The sequence below is a fragment of the Colossoma macropomum genome, unplaced genomic scaffold (genome assembly GCF_904425465.1).
Source record: "Colossoma macropomum unplaced genomic scaffold, Colossoma_macropomum, whole genome shotgun sequence".
NCBI classification, from domain to species: domain Eukaryota; kingdom Metazoa; phylum Chordata; class Actinopteri; order Characiformes; family Serrasalmidae; genus Colossoma; species Colossoma macropomum.
The window spans coordinates 11,499,275-11,520,594 of record NW_023494793.1 but is presented as its reverse complement, the minus strand read 5'-3'; the positions used below and the strand labels follow the sequence as shown (position 1 = coordinate 11,520,594).

Genomic DNA, 21,320 nt, shown 5'->3' with positions numbered 1-21,320 from the left:
TCTGTCCGTTTGCGCGGATGAGGAGTTGGCGCAGTCTGGACTCTCTCTGCCAAAGTTCCTAACAGGACAGTCACGAGTTTGTGAGTTACGTCGGTCCTCTATGGTGGACAGTGTCTGTGTAGGGGGGTGGGGTGGTTGGATGGGGGGCAGAGACATTGTAATTAGAAATGACGTGGTGAGTGGAGCCCGTTTTTCTCCGCTTGTCAGCGGCGAAGATGCGCGCAAAACCGCGCCAAATTTAGACTTCCAGCAGCGCGTATAAGCGGCCGGCGGCTAATTATCAGCCTGCTCGTATTTCACAATGTCAGACCCGTCCTCATCACCTCCGCCCGGACAGAAGCCCGCTCTGAAGTCCACACAGAGCCGGTTTCAGGTGGACCCGGTGGCAGAGGCAGCGGCAGCGGCTGCGGCTGCAAGCGGAGCTCCCAGAACTCCTCCAAGAGCGAGGTCCTCATCGGCAGGCAGGACGTCCGAGGGCACTGCTGGTGGCGAGGAGGCCAAAGGTCGATTCCGTGTGGTGAACTTTCTGGACCCCTCAGGAGCTCCTGCTGACGGAGGGTCTGATGCAGCGTTCAATGGGGACACGGTGAGGAGCGAGGCCAGCCTGCACTCTTCCACAGGGGGGCTCAGCCACTTCTCCGACACCCACTCCAGCACCTACTACCTGCGCACCTTTGGCCACAACACCATCGATGCCGTCCCCAACATTGATTTCTACCGGCAGACGGAGGCGCCTCTGGGGGAGAAGCTCATCCGGCCGTCGCTGTCCGAACTTCATGATGAGCTGGACAAAGTAAGTACACAAGTTATTCTCAGTGTGAGTCTCTTCTTCAGCTTTAATCCGTTTGTTTTTGATTACTGCTCTTACTTTCTAGTGCTGCAGTCTATAAAAATGGATAAATAATGGGCTTGTTTTTAGACAGCACACATTAAAAATAGTCCTCAGTTAGGACATCTGGTCATTCAGTTGTTCTGCTCTTTACATGTGTATCTTTTCATTTATTTATCATCATGCATGTTTGTTCTCACTTGAATGGGCTGTGTGATGTCAGAGACTTTACCCACACACTTGCCCGTAGACAATGGTCTTTCTTACCAAGCCCACTCCCTGCGGCACCGTGGACGCTTGGTCGGAGCGCGGGAGCCCATAACAATAACCCAATGTTTGACCACACGCCTCTGTCAATGGCCTAGTGTCCCTTTGCTGTGGACGGAGCTGTGCAGTGCTCTCCTGGGGAGACACTCTGAATTGTTTAGGGTGGGGGCACGGCGTTAGGTCCGCTGAGTCACATGTGATCTGTCAAGATGTAACAGATATGTAGACTGAATAGGCTAATACATACCGCATGCAAGCACATACTGTCTACTGTAGGCTCCTGTCACTATACCACATACTACATCCTATATTGAAAAAAAAAATTAATTACCACTTTGCCATATTTATATACAATCATATATACAATGTTGATAGAAATATTACAAAATATTCACCAAAAGGTGTATTTTTTCAATATTTCAAGAATTTTGTGAGCAACATTTCATGATTGAACTGATAAATAATATACTCTTGTATATTATCTGTGTACAGTATGTTTTTGTCAAGTTATTTACTTTAGAATTTGATAATCACTTTTAAAATATAATGAATTCTGCATATAGTTATAGTTGTAATTATATTACATCTTAATTCTTTACACTGTACAACTTCTTCAGTCATTTCAGAATCTTCTTAAGCTCTGTTTGTCATTCTGGACATGTCTAACTTTTCTTATTTTCTATTTTCAGATTCCTAGTATCCTACTAACTATTCGAAACCTGTGAAGTTGCACACGGCTAACATATTAGAATAAGAATATTAATTTATCCTCAACCAAAACTTGTTTTCCATTATTTAAAACAGTGGGCCTCATTCACCAATATCTTCCTAATGTTTTTCTTAAATTTGTTCTTGAGAAAGGTCCTAAGAAAAAATTTACGTCAGATTCATGACGTGTTCTGGAACCGCAGCATTGTTGACACCTTTGCGCTTTTGAGTGTGCGTATATTCAGTTTTTATCTAAGAACAAATCCCAACTAAGAAAACATTGGTGAATGTCAGAATCTTCATGACAACTGCGTAAGTGGGTTTTAAGAAGAAATTTCTTCTTAAAAATAGTTGGTGAATGAGGCCCATTGATTCCAAACTTTTTAACGCTAGTGTACTGTCAAAGTGCTATGCAACTGTAAGATCTTGCCATAATCCTTCAAGAAAACCACAGATGTACCCAAGAAAAACAAGAAGACCAAGTAAAGCAAAAGGACTGATGTAAACTGTCTTAATGGCACTCTCTGACAGTGACCACTAAGTGCCTGGAAAGCCAGATATAAATTGCACTATGTGAGACTCCCTTCAACACTTTGCCTTTCGTACCACTTTTCTTTTCTTAATAGGTCAGTTGATGATGCTGTACTTTTCTTGACAGCTCTAAGTGGTCATAAGACTCAGGAATCTGTGCAACTTTGTCTGCAACGTCCTGACATACTGAAAACTGGCAACATCTCCTTTACAGTGAGGCTAATTGCTGGAACACATCAACGTAGAGTCCTCAGAATGAACTTCTTGTTTATTTTTGGTTTTGTAGCCATCTATAACAGCGACCTTGGTATTACAATTGCAGATGATTCTGTGACTGCTGAATTGTTCTATCACAACATTTAGCCTGCAGACAGGGCAATTTGGTAGTGTGATAACAACTTGCCCCTCAGCCAAACTAAAGAACTGATTGTGGGCTTCAGTAAACCCTTTGAGAGTCAACAGTGGCAAAGCAGTGGAAATTATTAGCTGCTTCAGGCTTTTTGCCTGCAGTTCAGCACCAACCTGTCTTGTTGTAACCTGTAGCTATTCTAAAAAATGCACTACTGTGCTATATGTCTGTAAATGTGAACTGCACGACAATGTGTCATAACAGTGCCATCACAAGATGCACTTATAAGTTACTTGGTTTGCTCTACGTTGTAAATTAGGCTCCTGTCCAGGTAAATTTTAGTCTCTCAACATACAAACAGTGTAAATGTACCCTCAAAGGTACAACATGGTCCTCATGGTCCGATTGTGTAAGTTAAATGACTTTTTGAGTACACTACATTCAAATAGAACAAGTAGAAAAATAAAATAAAAGGCCTGGAGTCAGGAGAGGATGTATGGAATCGATGTAATGCAATGGAAAAATGCAAAAGAATATGGTAGAATCATGTCCCCTAACTAAAGGTACTGAAGACATACCCTTGAGGGTACCACCCTAATGACAGTATTTGTACTGAAAGGTACAGTTTTTTTCTGACAACCACTTACTTAATGTCTTACCTGCCCTTCCACAGGAACCCTTTGATGATGGTATTGCAAATGGGGAGGAGCCAGCTGCTGCAGAAGAAGCTGCAGCAAAAGTTGTGCCTGAGTCCAAAGGGGGCACGGTGAAGTTTGGCTGGATAAAGGGGGTCCTTGTTAGTATACCATGTGTTGAATGCAGATTTTCTTCATATAATTACTAAAAATTTTGCATGTGTATGAAGTATAGACCACAGAGTGACCTTCACTATATGGTAAAAAGTATGTGGACACCTGACAACACACCTCTGTTAACCTTTTGGACATCCCATCTCAAAAACATGGGCATTTACATTCAGTTGAACCCTGAAAAAAAAAACCCAGACAGAAACCCTACTGTCCGCACTATGCATTTCGGTAGTGTTCTCTTGGTGCCCGCCAAACCCAGTTTCTTCCATCAGACTGCCAATGAGTGAAGTGTGATTCATCACTCCCAAAAACACGTTTCCAGGGTGACATGCTTTACACCACTCCAGCCAATGCTTGGCGTTGCGTATAGTGATCCTAGACTTGTGTGCAAAAGCTTGGCCATGTAAACACATTTCACAAAGCTCATGGTGCACAGTTCTTGTGCTGATGTTGCTTCCAGAGGGAACAGTTGACAGGCAATTTTAAACGCTTCAATTCTAAACGGCCCGAGCATGTCAGGTTGCGTGGTCAACCACTTTATGTCTGAGCTGTCCTAGATGCTTCCATTTCACAATAATAGCACTTACAGTTCACCGGGGCAGATCTAGCAAGGCAGAAATTTTACAAACTAACTTATATCATCCTATGACTGTGCCATGTTTAAAGTCACTGAGCTCTTCAGTATTCTATTGCCCATTCTATTCTATTTCTTTTCTATTTTATTCCATATTCTATTTTATTCCAATTCTATTCCATTCTATTGCCAATGTTTCTCTATGGAGATTGCATGGCCATGTGCTTGATTCCACACTTCTGTTAGCAATGGGTATGACTGAAACACCTGAACCCGAGGATTGGAAGAGATATTCACATATTTTCAGCCATATAATGTAGTTGGTGTTCTTTTTTCGTCTTCAGCAGTGTCAACTCAGCAATAAAAAAGTTGAATGAATACCAATGAATTTGTACTGTTTAACAAATGATTCAGCACTTTGTCTTTTTTGTCTGACATCTCTACAGGTACGATGTATGTTGAACATCTGGGGAGTGATGCTTTTCATTCGTATGTCATGGATTGTTGGCCAAGCAGGCATTGGTAATCTTTGGAAAAACTAAAAACAAAGATTTATTTTCTAATAGTGGTAAAAATGTAACTGCCAAGGTACAGATGGTTTTGAAAATGCATTGTTTCTTTCTTCTTCTCTAGCTCTGTCATGTGGTATCATTCTAATGGCTGTTTTGGTGACCACCATTACCGGTCTCTCCACCTCGGCAATAGCCACCAACGGCTTTGTACGAGGAGGTAAGAATAGCTTTGAGACATCTGTTGTGGTGCTGTAAACATAAAATTATTATTCTTTCACAGTGTTTTTGTAATTTATGTTAATTTATATGTATGAGATGGACTGCAGTGAATTATTATTCTCTCCTCAGGTGGAGCATACTACCTGATATCTAGGAGTTTGGGTCCAGAGTTTGGTGGATCTATCGGCCTCATTTTTGCCTTTGCTAATGCCGTTGCTGTCGCCATGTATGTTGTGGGTTTTGCTGAAACTGTGGTTGAGCTCCTCGATGTGAGTCTATTCAGGAATGGACTGATGTGTGCAGTGGTTGGGAATTAAAGGAGAATTCCACATGCTTTTTTTTTTTTCAAAATTTCTGATCCCTAAGAATTAAATAAAATGAAGAGTAGTTTGATGTCAAATGTGCCATTTTAGAGAAACATAGTCTGAACTGATTCAAAGTGCTGGCAATAGGAGCCGGAAGTTTACAGCATTTAATGCCTGAGACACTGTTTAACAATAGTTCTAAGATAACATTTTGGCCTAATATACTTTTTAAGAGGCAGTCATGGTGGAGAGATACATGCAGGGCGCTGTAAGACAAATTAGTCCCCAAAGGAAACTGATTTTTTCAGATTTACAGCTATTTTACATCATCAACATTATGTATAAAACTTAAAAGACCAAGTAGGTTCACTGACTGGTTTGGATAATAAATAAAATGGCTATGTGCATTGTAGAATTTGTGACCACTGATTCCTATCGGGGCCACTGCAAAGTTTCTCTTCGATGGACTTTTTGTGTAGCAAACCACTATAAATTACTTAGTTTACATCTCAACAATTATATCCTGTGGAAATTTTAAAAAACCAGTGGAATTCTCCTGTAAATGAACTGACTTATCTAGGGCTGGATGCCTTGTTTTGCATTTCTTCTAAGATCGATCTTCTCTGTATGGCAGAGTGTAGATGCCCTCATGACAGATGAGATCAATGACATCCGGATAGTTGGCACCCTCACCATCATCTTGCTCCTTGGCATATCTGTGGCAGGAATGGAGTGGGAGGCTAAGGTACTGACAAGCCATAGATATTCCATGTTTTAGCTTGCTTGCTTGTTTAATTCCTACCACAGAACTGTATTCAAGCAACGATGGCATCCTACTGTATGAATTCACCAGCCATTTGACCAGTTTGAGGCTCATTTATATACAACAGTGACCAAAACGTCATGACACCAAACAGTTATCATGAAATTCAGTAATACTGAATATTGACAATATGGACCATAGCCTAACAGACCATAGCCTAACAGGCTAGATTGTTTAGTCATGGCTTGATTGATGGCTTTTTCACAGGCCCAGATTGTATTGTTGGTCATTCTTCTGGCAGCAATCTTTAACTATTTCATCGGATCATTCATCCCCATGGAATCAAAGGAACCTAAAGGCTTCTTTGGTTATAATGGTATGGACTATTTCTGTTGCTATGTTTTCAGAATATATCTTATGCACGCCAAATGTATTTTGTGATGAATGTCATGACTCCTGATCTTGCCGTATACAGTGTTGCAGTGTCCTTGAAATTGATTTATCCTTTATTGTAGAGTCAATACTATTAAAAAAGAGAGGACCTAAAGTTCCTTTGTTTATGTTCCTCACAGTTGCAATCATGATGGAGAACATGGGTCCAGACTTCAGGGATGAAGAAACATTTTTCTCCGTCTTTGCCATCTTCTTCCCAGCTGCAACAGGCATTTTAGCAGGAGCCAATATCTCAGGGGACCTATCAGTAAGCCTGTGCTTCCTGATCATTTGATTCTGTTTTAAAAAAACATTATGTTTTAAAAATTAGTATGCAAATTCTTAAAATTTAAGAACAACTTTAAAACTTAAGAACACATTTGGAATGAAATTCAAACATGACTTAAGCTCAAGTCCGTCTTGAGTCATGAATTTGATGACTTGAGACTTGAGAAAATCGAGAAAGACTTGTGACTCCACTATGACTTCAACACCAACAACTCGGACTTTGACTCGGACTTCAGCCCTATGACTCAGAAAGACTCAAGATCTGAAGTGGAAGAGATGTGGGGAGGAGTCTGACCGCAGACGGGACTATACATAGCTGCTGAATGGAAAATTTGACTAAGAAGTTGCTGCCGAAAAAAGTCAACTTCAGCTTCGTACATTCACCATCATTTTGCTGTCTTTTTTTTTTTTCTTTTCTTCAGCTTTGTTCTGTCATTTTGGTTTCTGTTGCCTAAATTCAATTCAAACTAGTGGTTGTTTTTTGTTGGCTGAGCTAGTTTTTACTTTAATCCTATGTGCCCAGTGTTCCCAAAAATCATCAAAAATTTTCTTTAAATGTAAATAATATAGCTGAAGAATGCATACTGACTTGTTTAAGACTCAAAGATTAGGACTACTGACTTGGGACATGACTTGAGACTCGACTATCTTGACTTATGACTTGACTCGGGACTTGAGTGTCAAGACTTAAGACTTACTTGTTGCTGTTCCTGCTTAGAGGTGTAATTATAGTGCTGCTAACAATAAGTGAAAGCCACAGTGGTACTCATTAGGTCTTTTTACAAAGATGTGTACATCAGAGCATGTAATTTCGCTTCTGAAACCAAATGTATCTCAAAAAGAACATAATAAATATGTTTTGTGACATCAGAACCACTGCACAGCGTTCAGTGCAAATCTTTTGTGTGTTTCTTTAGGATCCACAGTCTGCCATTCCTAAAGGAACCCTGCTGGCTATTCTCATAACTGGAATTGTTTATGTCGCAGTTGCTGTCTCTAATGGTAGGAAATATGGAGGTATTTTTATGAGGGTGTTTTATGTTTTGTATCCTTTATTTAAAAAAAACACAGTCACATTGTTGAGAACAGCATTCTCTCTTTCCAGGCTCTTGCATTCTACGAGATGCTACGGGTGATGATAATGACACCATCATAGGCTCTCTGGAGAACTGCACGGATGCAGCCTGTACACTTGGCTATGATTTTTCCATTTGCAAGGAGGGCGGCTGCAAGTATGGACTACAAAATGATTTTCAGGTACAGTTTTATAAATCATGTTGAAATAGGGTTGTTTGGAACAGTGCCATGAAAGATCAACCTTTGATTCCCTAAAGAACTTTTTCAATGGATGGTTCTTTAAGGACAGTTTTTGTAAATGAGATGTGTGAAAGTACGAAAACTCCACATAATGTAAAGATTCTATGCTAATAGAAGTTAAAGTCAAGTTTTTTCTAGAACTGTACATCCAAGCCAAGAATTATTTAGGAGTGTATGTGTTATTTTTTGCCTCTGAAATCTGAAAACTACAAAACGAATAAATGAAAATGTACAAAATGGAGTGAATGTTCATCTAGGGCTAAACATGAATTTGTAGTACATTCATTCATATAGTGTTTCTTCACTGTCTTATAAAGCAGTTATAAGTATACGTATACTTAAGAGGCATTCTGGCCTAAAACAAGTATTTTATGTTATTTGTCATGTTATGCAGTATTCTGTGGTTCAGTAATATATCTCATGGCCTCAATTCACAATTTTATATCCTTTTTGTGTTTCGTCCATTGATGTCCTCTCACTACAGTACCCATGCATTATGCATTAGCATGCATTATGCGTATAGGTCATATAACCAGTGGGAATACCCCAACAGTGGTATAGAAATTCTGACTGTTAGTGTAGCCACTGATGTAGAGGATAACAAAAACAGATATTTTTCAATCATTGAGATAATGATATTTGACTTCCTTGCAAGAACGTTTTAATCATGTATCTGCCCCAAAATGCTTGTAGTTTTTTAAAAGTTCATCCTACCTTCAAGACACATCATCAGAAGGAGGTTTTCTTTAAACCAAAAAATCTCTCTAGAGACTATTGCATCACTGTTGTACGATGCAAGTAGGCATGTTTACAATAGATGTAGCAATTTTCATTTTGCATTATGTCTATTACCCCTGGCATTGCTAGGCTAGATGAGTCATAAAACAGAAAGGTCTAAGATAATAGCTGGAGTATTTAGAGTCATACGCTATCCATGCAGATCTGAATAAAGCCATTGATAGCCCCTCCTGTCTGTTGTTCACTGTGTTTGGTGATGCCAATTACATAGAACAAGTTGTCTAGCACAAGCCCCAACACCATGATCCCACACTGGCACAAGGAATTGAACAAAGCTATTCATGACTTTTAAAAAATTCAGTCTCAGACTTGCCTTTTTGTTGGACAATAGATTATTAGATCTAGCTAAAAACTGATTTCTCTAAAAATTAGGTGTTGTAAACAACAGTTTTAAACAGACAGCTCAACAGATCATAATTAGAGCCACTATATATTCATTTGTTTAATGAGTGTTTCTTTTGGGTTGTGTTGTTCTGGTCAGGTTATGAGCTTGGTGTCTGTATTTGGACCACTGATCACTGCTGGAATCTTCTCTGCTACTCTTTCATCAGCTCTTGCTTCTTTGGTCAGCGCTCCCAAAGTGTTTCAGGTGTGTTTCTCTCACTCTGACCAGTGTTGGGCAGAATAATTTGAAAAAGCAGTGATGGCTGAATACTTAATACTCTGCTTTAAATGTGTTCAGTAACATATTCCATTACAATAAATAAAAAGTAACACATTCTGAATACATTTAGGTTACATTTAGAATACACACTGATATGGCACATGGGAAAAACTCTGTTCTAATTTTTTTTTATATCACACTGTTGCTCACTATTCCTGGTTGGCAGTTTTCTTGTGTTAATATGTTTCATGAAAAATGTACTTATTTAAATGAAGTTTCAAAACTTTATTTTGGTTCTCATTATCTGCGTCTGTCTACTGCTGCTCCCACAACCTCACTGCCTTCTCATGAACTAGGCAAACAATTCACCAAATCCCCATAACAATATCTTACAAATTTGAAGTGACTGTGCCTATCACTCATCAACATGTCCACTACTGCAGAGACTATTCAGTTCAATCATCCTTTGAAAGAATTTAGTAACGCTGAGGTTAATAAGTGCTCATTACATTGATTTATCAGTCTGCTCAGGCTTTAGCAGAGCCTTCAGTGTTTGTACAGAAGTCGTTTCTTGAGTTCCTCTTTTGATTACATCTCTACATGCCATGCACTGATTTTAATATAGTTAATAAACAAGCATTGATGGTGTTTCTTTCAAAGATGGTATACATATTTCTTAATTTGGTGAATAAATAATGTAAAAGCATCCTGAAAATGTAAAAGGTAGCTGTATTTTGAATACTGTCTTTACAATACGTAATGTGGACTGACTGCAGATACTTAATTTCTATATTCTTAAAATGTATTCACAACACTTGTATTTGGTCATGTCCCAATTCTGTTCATGACCACAATCAACATTACAGCCTTGTAAAACATCACATTTCAAGAATAAAGCTGGGATTACAGAATTATGTTTTTTCTGAAAATTGTTAGATACTGCCCTGTCAGGAAAAGGGTATTACTTTACATGTCATTATACCAGGAGGAATCATTTTGACACCGATTCACTATGAGGTTCTCGATGTTCAGTATGATATGTTGTGCACTTGTGTATCTCCTGGTAGGCGCTGTGTAAGGATAACATCTACCCTGGCTTACGTATTTTTGCAAAGGGATATGGGAAGAACAATGAACCTCTGCGTGGCTATGTCCTCACCTTTTTCATTGGCCTAGCTTTCATTCTAATCGGTAGGTTCATCAGTTCCACTGAGGAATCAATTGATTGTATGTGATATATGGATGTGATGGATTTATGGATCTGACCCTTGCATGTGGCTGTTTCCTTAGCTGAGCTAAATGTTATTGCTCCCATCATTTCCAACTTCTTCCTGGCCTCTTATGCCTTGATCAATTTCTCCGTATTCCATGCGTCACTGGCCAACTCCCCTGGTGAGTGCAGTAAAATAAATAATCAGGAGTTACTAAAACAGTTGCATAGATGTAGTGGGACAAGTTTTCACTTTACTAGTGAAAAGAATGATAAATGTACAAACTCAATATTGTCGCTGTCATATCAAAGCCTAATAACTCCATCTTAATCGATTTTGTATTTTTACACTATTTAAAAATGCCAGCTGCCTTTCATATAGTGTAGACATTTCATGGATGGACCAACAGAAATGGTCCAAAATTACTTTTTTTCTTTCTAGATTTTTTGCTTTTCCTATAAATTTACAATTTCTGAGACACAAAGTTTTGTTATAACAGCGATGGTATGTGTTATTTTAGCATTCCTGCTCTTGTTGCAGGGCATTATCTATCCAATTTCTGATTAAAATTTGAATAGGCCCAATGGATTATTAATTACATGACCACAAAAAAAAAGGAAAAACAAAGTTGTGTACAAAAATTTGGGTTTAAATTACACATTGTGTTTATTTAGCAGTGAAAACAAGTAAAAACAACCTCTACGGCAAACTATTTTAAAAATATTTTTCTGCAAATGCTACTGCACAGTTACTTTAAATTTCATTCTTTTAAAAAAGTAATGGTGGCATGTGCAAAAGTTTAGACACCCTTCCACTTGCAAAGTCTCAACTTAATTAACATGTTGGGCCTTAATTAAGTCATTAGGAATGGTCAAGCATTGTCATTGTCACTGTCAGCTGATGACAATGGCTGAATATTTCCACTGTCATTAAGAAATGGCAGTTAAGGGGAACTGTTGAAATCAAGGCAGGATCTGGAAGACCAATAAAACTCTTGAAACTACTTAAAAAATGTATCTGTATTGGATTTGTCCCTGATTTTCTCCCCAATTTAGTCGTCTCCAATTCCACCCACTAGTTAGGACCCCCCCCTGTACTACCAATGCAAGGAGGGTGAAGGCTAGCACAGGCTTCCTCCGAGATCTGTGAAGCCAGCAACCGCATCTTTTCGAACTGCCACTCACGCAGTGTCATTGGACAGCCGAATGCACTCGGATGAAAGCGGCAACCGCCAGATCTGTTATGTCAGCTAACAGACGCCATCCTATTCACCCAAAAAGAGAGCGAGGCCAGTTGCGCTCCCTTGGACTCCCAGCTACAAACGGCTGTAGCATCACCAGGGTTCAAACTCACAATCTCCTGATGATAGGGCCAATGCTTAGACCGTTGCGCCACTCGGGAGCCCTACCAAATGTATGTTTGAAGAAAAAAGGATCAGCATTGGATTAAAAGAACACTTTGAAAATGGTTAAGCATGGCATGGGTGGATCTGTTATTGGTTGTGTGGCAGTTTGCATAAGAAGTTGGGTAGATGGAAGAATGGATGCCACAATATCAGCAAATTCTGGATGCAAATATGACACAGCCAGTCAAGAAATTGAAATTGATTGACTTCTACAACAGGATAATGATACAAAACATATCTGTAAATCCACATGAATTACCTTAAAAACACAACCTGAAGCTTTTGGAATGGCTTTCACAGTCCTCTGACTTGAACATCATTGGAAATCTGTGGCTAGATCTTAAACATGTCCATATCACAAAACTAGAAGCATTCTGTGAAGAAAAGTGGGTGAAAATTCCCACAACAGGAATAGAAAGGCCCCTAGGTAGCTACAAAAAGTGTTTGCGAGCTGTGATATCTGCCAAAGGGGGTTTTACCAAGTACTGATGAGTAGAGTGTCCAAACTTTTGCATGTCATAATTGCTCTTTTATTATATTTATTATTTTTTAAATAGCAAAATAATTTGCTGCATAGGTTGTGTACGTCTTTTTATTTTTAATCGAGAAAATATGTGTTTCTGCTTGGGGTGCCCATTTATAAATGACATCAATTTTTATTGCTGTATATCATGTTTACTATAATTGTGGCTGAATTTAAAATGAAATAAATGTTTCTTCATTTGTATTTTCTCTTATCTTTCACATAAACTCACTAGGGTGGCGTCCGAGTTTTAAATACTACAATAAGTGGGTGTCTTTGGCTGGGGCTGTGCTGTGCTGTGTGGTTATGTTTGTGATCAACTGGTGGGCTGCCCTGCTTACCAATGTCATTGTTCTGGCACTCTACATATATGTCAGCTATAAGAAACCAGGTATTCCACACGCCTTGAGTGGCCATGCTGTATGATCAGAAATTTTCAAGAATGAGCAATTGCTTATCGTCATAACAGTCACAACAAGACACTATACTATTAATGAACTAAACAAAAATGGATACTTAGTAAAGCTTTGCACACCACAGATGTCAACTGGGGATCCTCCACACAAGCTTTGATGTACAACCAGGCCCTGTCACACTGTCTGCATCTTACTGGAGTTGAAGACCATATTAAGAACTTCAGGTGGTCTACATATCAGAATCTTGCTGTAACTATGGAAGCCTGCATTGTTTCTTTATGATAAAATTTCAACTTAAACAAGACCAGGCACACTAACAATGATGTTTCCCTGTAACCACAAATGACAAATAAATACATTTTAATTCCCACAGACCACAGTGCCTCGTAATGACTGGCTACCCCAATGCAAGACCAGCACTACTTCATCTAGTGCATGCTTTCACCAAAAATGTGGGTCTGATGATCTGTGGCCATGTCCGCATGGTAGGTTCCAAGAACAGAAAACTTAAATATGTTCAACACACTCACTTTTCAGATTTAATTATTTCATGGACTGTGATATACAGTTTGGTATTTCTTAGTTTTTGCTTGTCTTAAGGGTTCCCGAAGACCAAACCATAAGGAGATGATGAATGACCAAGTCCGCTATCAACGCTGGCTTCTTAAGAAACAGATCAAGGCTTTCTACACTCCTGTGTTTGCTGAGGACCTCAGACAAGGAGCCCAGTATCTACTACAAGTAAAATTCTACAATAATTCATTCAAATCTAATTGCTTAATGATTTATCCCGGTGATTGTCACTGTTCTGGGTTCTTCACACATGTCCTGCTGTAATATATCTGTTCCAACCCCCTGAATAATAATGAGGTCCCTTAGTTGATGTTTGTTTAAGCAGGGAAAGTGTGCGATGCATGACATTTATCAATCAATTTAGTATTTAATCAATCAGGTTAGTTTTTAACTTACTGTAACATTTAGTTAATTGTGAGTATGACTGAATCTGTTTTAAGGCTGCTGGTTTGGGTCGCCTAAAGCCAAACACTTTGGTATTTGGCTTTAAAAACAACTGGCAAGATGGCGAAATGAGAGATGTGGAAACATACATAAACATAATTCAGTAAGTACATTTGAATGCTTAATTTCTAGTCTTTCTTTCAGCGAATGTTGTTTAGTGTGGTATGTAAAAACAATTTACATTTGTTCCCACTTACCGCAATTTTAGTCAATCAGCCAAGACATGTTTGGAGTTCGCAGTTTGCTACTTTACATTTGCGCTGATGTTTTGCACTTTGCATCATATTTGTGTCTGATTAATATAAAGAAAATGCCTGGCAAAAAATACACAATTATTTCTTTATCTCAAATGTAGTCAACAAGCCAAGACATGTTTGATATCTGAAAGTTGCGTCATAAGTTTTTCACTGGAGCTACAAGTCTAATTTAGATAACAAGTAATGGAGACTTATATGCACCAATTAGCAAAGTGTAAACAGCATGCCTAAATCATCACTCTTGCATAGTGTTACTAGGTAATCTCAAATACAAATACCAATACTTAGAAATGTGACATACTCCCTTTTATATAAGTATTCCAAAGGATGTTGCATAGCTAAAAATAGTAGTAACAACCATCTTGAAACCTGACATGTCCACTCTTTGGTCTGTTTTTATAGAAGAGTATGTCAAACAGTTTTCATAGGCAAGAATGTTTGACATTACTTAAATAATTAATGTTGTTTGTTATAATGCTAATTGGTGCATGTAAGCCTCTGAAGATTGTGTACATTTTTGGCCAGACTGGCACAAATATGACAGATATTAACATGCTGTTACAGTTAAAAGCATTCAATATGCCTATCACAGTAACAGCATATTTACATTTTTTTTTTAAATATTTACATATTCTTTATTTGTTTTAGTGATGCATTTGACCTACAGCATGGTGTTGTTATCATAAGATTGAAGGAAGGTCTAGACATCTCCCATATTCAAGGCCAAGGTATACTGTGAATGAACAGCATTGTTATTTATTAGATACTAAACATTTATTTCTCTCTGCCACTGGGAAGTATGTATTTTAGGTTTATATAAATGCTTTATATAAATTTCCATTTTTTTTCTGTCTTTCTCTCAGATGAATTTCTGTCATCCTATGAGAAGGCTCCAGGGATGAAGGAACTGTTGGTGGCTATCAACATCGGAAAGGACACTGACAGTGACTCTTTAAAACCATCGTCGAAGACCACCAGTGGTCAATGTAGTCCACTCATTATCAGAGGTCAAATGCAACACATGAAACTTTTTACAAACCCAGTCATCTAGAGTGATATAAAGGTGACCATAGGCTGTTTGTGTGGACAGATCTAAACTGCCTTTGCACACAGTTCATGTCAGAAGATGTCAAGAGATCTCTTGAGCACGTCCAGGAACTTGCTTGTGGCTTTCAAAATAATAATTAAATTATTAGCTCTATAAAAAAAATTGTTACAATTTTGAAAGTTGACCTTTCTGTACATTTGTAATATTCAGATACGAAGAGTCCTTCTGTGCAGCTTAGCACTGCAGATGAGAAGTTGCTAGCAGCCAGTCAGCAGTTCAAGAAGAAACAGTGCAAAGGCACCATCGATGTTTGGTGGCTGTTTGATGATGGAGGTAGGTTTATGGATGACAATAGGGTCTTCATGCTATTATATAGTACTTGCAAAAATCAGAGACCACTCTTTATTTAATCTCAAATCTAAATGGCCAATTCATACACATTATTCATTTTTCAGAAGATATTTCTGAGGAGATTAGATATAAAATAATTCACTTGCACAAGAAAGGGAAAAGTCAAAGGAAAATAAGTGAAATAACAAGTGAGTTTTTTTTTAACAGAAGTTCAAAAATGATTAAAAGTCATAGAGAAAATGTGACTCAAGATCTGGTAGACCACAAAAACTGTCACCATCAGATAAACAGTACTTAAAGCTTTCATCTTTAAGAGAGAGAACAGAATCAAGCTCCATTATTTCAGTGTCCTGAAAAATGCAACCAACTTCTAAGACTGAACTTGGAGGCATGGAAAAATATTCCTGCAGATTTCATTGTCAAGGGAAAAGAATGGAAGCTGTAATTAAGGCAAAGGATGGACACATTAAATACTGAAAAATGTTATTATGTTTAGTTGTTGATGTTCTGTAATTTTGCACTAAATGGCAATTTTGAATGGAAATAAATGAAGGGTGGTCTCTGACTTTTGCACAGTACTGTATAATACAAATTACCATAGTTGAAAATGGCTATACATCACATATTAGCTTCAGAACTTATTAAATTTGGAGATTTTTTATTGAATTTTTAAACATATGCTTGATAAGATATACTTTACTCATTTCAGGACTGACGCTGCTGATACCATATTTGCTAACCAACAAGAAAAAATGGAAGGACTGCAAGATCCGTGTGTTCATTGGTGGAAAGATAAACAGGATTGATCATGATCGCAGAGCGTAAGTTGCAAAAATGCCTACTGTTAACAGCAGCTATGCTGAGCAGTGTGAAATAGCAAAAGTGTACACAAAGTGGGTCTGTATAACGCAATGGTAGATGATTACTCAGCATGTGGCTGATGACAATATGCTATGTCTGATTACAGAATGACTGTGTTACTGAAAGTACTGTAATGAGAAAGATCTGTGCTATTGGCTGTACAAAAAATACATACAAAGTGAGAAGCAATTGTATGGCAGTCATAGACAATTAATCAACATGTGGTTCATAATGATGTATTACTTCTGATTACAGAATGGCTGCATTACTGAGCAAGTTCAGAATTGACTTCTCTGACATCAACGTTCTTGGAGATATCAACATAAAGCCAAAGAAACATAAGTACACTGAGATTCATTCATTTATCCATGTGGAGCAAATGCATTTTTGGTAGCAGTCAGTGATCTAATGACCCCTTCCTTGCAGTAAGGAAAAGTTCGAGGAGATGATAGAGCCATACAGACTGAAGGAGGAGGATATGGAGCAGGAGGCTGCTGAGAGACTGAAGGCTGAAGAGCCTTGGAGGATTACTGATAACGAACTAGAATTGTACAAGGCCAAGGTGAGGCTGGATGACAGAGTGGCTTTCTAGTTTGTTTACTTGTTCACTTAAATCCTGCTTATCTTGGGTCATTACAGGTTTGAATTTACATAAAATGTTTGTAAAGCTTTACAAGTCATAAGCATTTCAGAGTTATAAAGCTATATCATATGAACATAGAGCTTTATATCGCCACAGGCATAAGAAAGCCTTGTAACACATTGTTTTTGTCTGATCTTTACATCAGTGGTCCTCAAATCAGTCCTCAGAGACCCTCAACCAGTCCACCTTTTTGCTCTTGCCCAGCTCAGCAGTATCCCTGTGTTCCCAGTACCCATTATTATGTGTTATTGCATTGTACTGACCTGAGGACTGGTTTGGGAAGCACTGCCTTAATTATGTTAACATTTCATGATGATGAGGTTCTTTGTTCAATGCCATAGAAGAACTGTTTATATTTAAGAACCCTTTGTAGCACTTTCTAAAAGATAGTATATGAAAGTTTAGCCAGATTTTTCCTTATTCTGTAAAGTTACTGCCTTGAAGATTGAAGGTTTATTACATCAGCATCAGTAAAGTATTATTAATGAAAACTTTCCCCTTTTACCCCCCTTTCTCAATCAGACAAACCGTCAAATCAGATTGAATGAATTGCTGAAGGAACACTCAAGCACAGCAAATCTCATTGTCATGTGAGTAACTGTTTTTAAGTCACTCTGTAACTAAGCTGCTCCAGTAAAACTAAAACTAAATATTTCTCTTTTTTAAATAAAAGAGTTTAATGTGGTATGTAAACATGTGGTATGTAAAATTTCAAAACATACTGTTCACTCTCTAGTATGGAAACTGCAGTGCCCTCCACAAACATTTTCTGTTGCTTACCCTTTTGATCTTTCATTTAAAATTGTTAAAAAAACCTAACCTTTATATGCAGTACAATGACTGAAAGAAAAAAAAAACTAAATCTAATCAGGAAATAAATGAGAAAGAACAGAGATCACAGCGATGATGTGCAGGATGTTGAGCTACACAAATCAGGAAATGGCTACAAGAAAATAGCTGAACAGTTGAAAATACCCATTACCACTATCAGGGCAATAATTAAGAAGTTTAAAGCAACTGGAAATGGTTAGAATCTGCTGGGAAGAGGACGTATGTCTATATTTACCCCACGCACAGTGAGGAGGATGGTTCCAGCTGCAAAAGAATCTCCAAGGATCACAGCTAGGGAATTGCAGACATTAGTCACGTCTTGGGGTCAGAACGTTTCCCAAACTACAATCAGACACCACCTATAACCACAAGTTGTTTCTGGAGTTGCCAGAAGGAAAGCCTCTGCTGTCAAGGACAAACAAACTGATATTTTCAGTGGAACTGTGTTCTATGGTCAGATGAGACCAAAATAGAGTTTGTTGGCAACAAACACCAGAGACATGTTTGGCGTAAATACAAAGATAGCCATGCAGAAAAGTACTTTGTTGCCACTGTGAAGTATGGTGGTAGATCTGTGTTGTGTGGTTGTTTCTTCCAAAAGCCCTGGACAATTTAGTCAGATACATGGTATCACAGACATGGTGTGTACCAGCAGATGTTAAATAAAAACCTGACTACTTCAGCCAGGAATCTCAAACTGGGCCATGGTTGGATCTTCCAGCAGGGCAGTGATCCAAAGCACACCTCAAAATCAACACAAAAATGGTTCACAGACCACAGAATCAAGGTTTTGCCATAGCCACCCCAGTCCCCTGAGCTAAACCCTTTAGAAAACCTGTGGGATGAACTGAAGAGGAGCTTATCACTATTATTGCATAATGACCTAATAGTAGTTACTTGGCATAACTGCAGTTATTTGAGATCATCGCAATCTTAAAAGCTAACTGCAAAAAACAGTTGTTAGATTTCACACACTGGATCTGGATGAACAAAAGATTTAAGTTGAAAATCTTTACTGATATAATTTGTATAATTCGTTGAGAACAAAATGACATAAGAGTGCTCGATGGAAACCAAAATCATCAACCCACTGAGGGCTGGACTAAAAATCACATCAAAAATCAAAGTAAAAAATTGAGCTCCTGGACAGTCTGTGGGGCTAACAGACTGTGAGACTAACAGAGCTTAGAAGGAAGATTCAATTGCATACAGTGAACCCAAAAAGCCCATTAAATTGTTAATTGCAGTTATTTATATAACAATTAATTGACAGCTAGAATTTCATGATTGAGACAGCCCCAGTTATAAGGAGCATTTCCGCCCAGACTGCTTTTTGAATGCAGGGCAGCCAATCCTTAAAGGTACAGTAACAAAAACAGCTTGGTCAATTCTAAGGAATAAACAGAGGTTAGAAAATAGTCACTAAAAATAAATTACAACTGTTTTAAAACAACACAAACATCATAAGTGGAAAAAATACAAGAAAAATGTAGGATATGGGCCCTTTAAGATCAAGACCAATGCAACTTTTAGAAACCTCTATTCTTGCTATCTACTAATAATAAACTTTTTTAGAATTAATTGGAATGAAATTGAATGAACTTTGCAACTGGAATGAATAATATACCCTTTTGCTGTATGGAATAATCAGAACAGTTCTAGGAAATATACACAAAGAAAACTGCTGGGCTGGTGTTCCTGCAGGTTCTCATTCCAACAAAGCAGGCAAACACCTGATCAGCAGTTTGAAGACTGAAACCAACTGATTAAACAAGTGGAATCAGGTGTGCTCCAGCTTGTTTTGAGTGAAAACCTGCAGCCACGCTGGCCTTTGTGGATAAGATTGGACACCCTGGTCTAGGGTTTTATATATCTGCCAGAGTGGTTAACTGGCCCAAGATATCATTTGATAAAATGACCTGGAAATTGGAGCTGTTTCCATGCGTACAACAGGATGATTAAATCATGTGTATGCCTCCCATTGTTTTTTTTTCTAAAGGAGCATGCCACTTGCCAGGAAGGGAACAGTGTCCAGCGCCCTCTATATGTGCTGGCTGGAGACTTTATCTAAAGATCTTCCACCAATTTTGCTTGTAAGAGGAAACCACCAGAGCGTCCTAACCTTCTACTCATAAAACCCAAGCAAAGGCATTGTGGAAGTACAAAGACAGTACACTGTTACAATCAATATGGCTGTGTGGTGATTATGTCTTGCGTGTTGCCAAATCTTCATGTATTTCTTCACATAGAAAATGTGAAGCCAGTCTAACATGCTAACAGATCTACTTAAGTGTTTTAGTCCCGTAAGGGTTTTTTGTTGTTGTTGTATATAAGACCATTAAAATAAGACTGGAGAGTAGGCTGTTCTGAAATATTAAGTATCAGGACTGACACTGAAAATTATATCAAAAAATGCTTGCAATCTTGACGCTGATACCATTTCAAACAGATTATTCCATTCCATTACTATTCCCTCTGTCTGAAAGCTGATTAGAAATGGAGTTTGCATGCATGTAATCTATTCATTTTATCTGGTTAGAGCTTCTTCACACTACCTGCTCTTGTTACACATGTTGCGACATTAATGGCGCTCAAACTGTTCCAGTGAGCTGTAGCTCAGAACATCTCTGTGCTTTTAGTTACCAGCATTTACAATGCCATCTCTCATTATGCTGTCAGTTATAATGGATTTATCAAGGGCAGAGTACTAACAATACACATTCAAGATGTGTCCTGTGGCATTACAGTGAAAAGCATTGCTGAAAGGATGTTTTACTTATCTGCAACACTGAACTGATTAAATAAATGAATTTTAACAATGTTGCTGTCTTTTCTGTGATGTCTGTGTTGTGATTTTAGTCTAAAATTGATATTTGGCCAATTATAATGCATAATATATTTTTTTCAAGATTAAGATTATTAAGAATACAGATCATTGAAAAATACAATGAAATTCTTATACTACAACAGCATGCTCCTACATATGAAAATATAAATAAATAGGAGCACATAGGAGAGGGAGGCAATGCACGTACAAGAAGGGTATGGCACATATGAGACAAGTTCGCCAGACAACAAGTAACTATCAATAAAGAAGTGGCACAGAACAGTAAAGGTGACTAGAAGTAAGGAATGTGGTACATACAGTAATAGCCCTGCATTGTGAATATACAGTGTAACAAAGCATAGCACTGTGTGCAGAATAATACAATGTAATGGACCACATGTGGGGTAATATAGTGTACAGTAAACTATTAAATAATACAGTATTATGTATAAAATTCATAAGAATATGGTACTTGTACTGGAATATCTACATGATATCTACATATCTACATCTGTAGCTAGTCAAGAATATCATTATGGCACTGTGTGTACATTTGAATGACAACAAAGAAGATCTATTGAAACATGATTTATGACCATATGAAAAACGATGGCTCTTCAAGGGA

General features: G+C 38.1%; 1 protein-coding gene across 1 annotated transcript; it reads left to right on the top strand.

Moving 5' to 3' along the window:
- The first annotated feature begins 153 nt into the window (after nucleotides 1-153).
- LOC118813256 (solute carrier family 12 member 2-like) lies at nucleotides 154-20,689 on the top strand. Its single transcript, XM_036578486.1, has 26 exons — nucleotides 154-793; nucleotides 3,358-3,480; nucleotides 4,514-4,589; nucleotides 4,701-4,796; nucleotides 4,928-5,067; nucleotides 5,738-5,848; nucleotides 6,134-6,242; nucleotides 6,439-6,566; nucleotides 7,504-7,588; nucleotides 7,692-7,843; nucleotides 9,183-9,290; nucleotides 10,373-10,496; nucleotides 10,596-10,697; nucleotides 12,680-12,835; nucleotides 12,985-13,084; nucleotides 13,234-13,345; nucleotides 13,461-13,601; nucleotides 13,874-13,980; nucleotides 14,783-14,862; nucleotides 14,998-15,141; nucleotides 15,393-15,515; nucleotides 16,243-16,354; nucleotides 16,650-16,736; nucleotides 16,821-16,956; nucleotides 17,560-17,627; nucleotides 19,868-20,689. The coding sequence occupies exons 1-26, from the start codon at nucleotides 302-304 to the stop codon at nucleotides 20,001-20,003; spliced, it is 3,348 nt and encodes a 1,115-aa protein (XP_036434379.1). The 5' UTR covers nucleotides 154-301; the 3' UTR covers nucleotides 20,004-20,689.
- The last annotated feature ends 631 nt before the right edge of the window (nucleotides 20,690-21,320 follow it).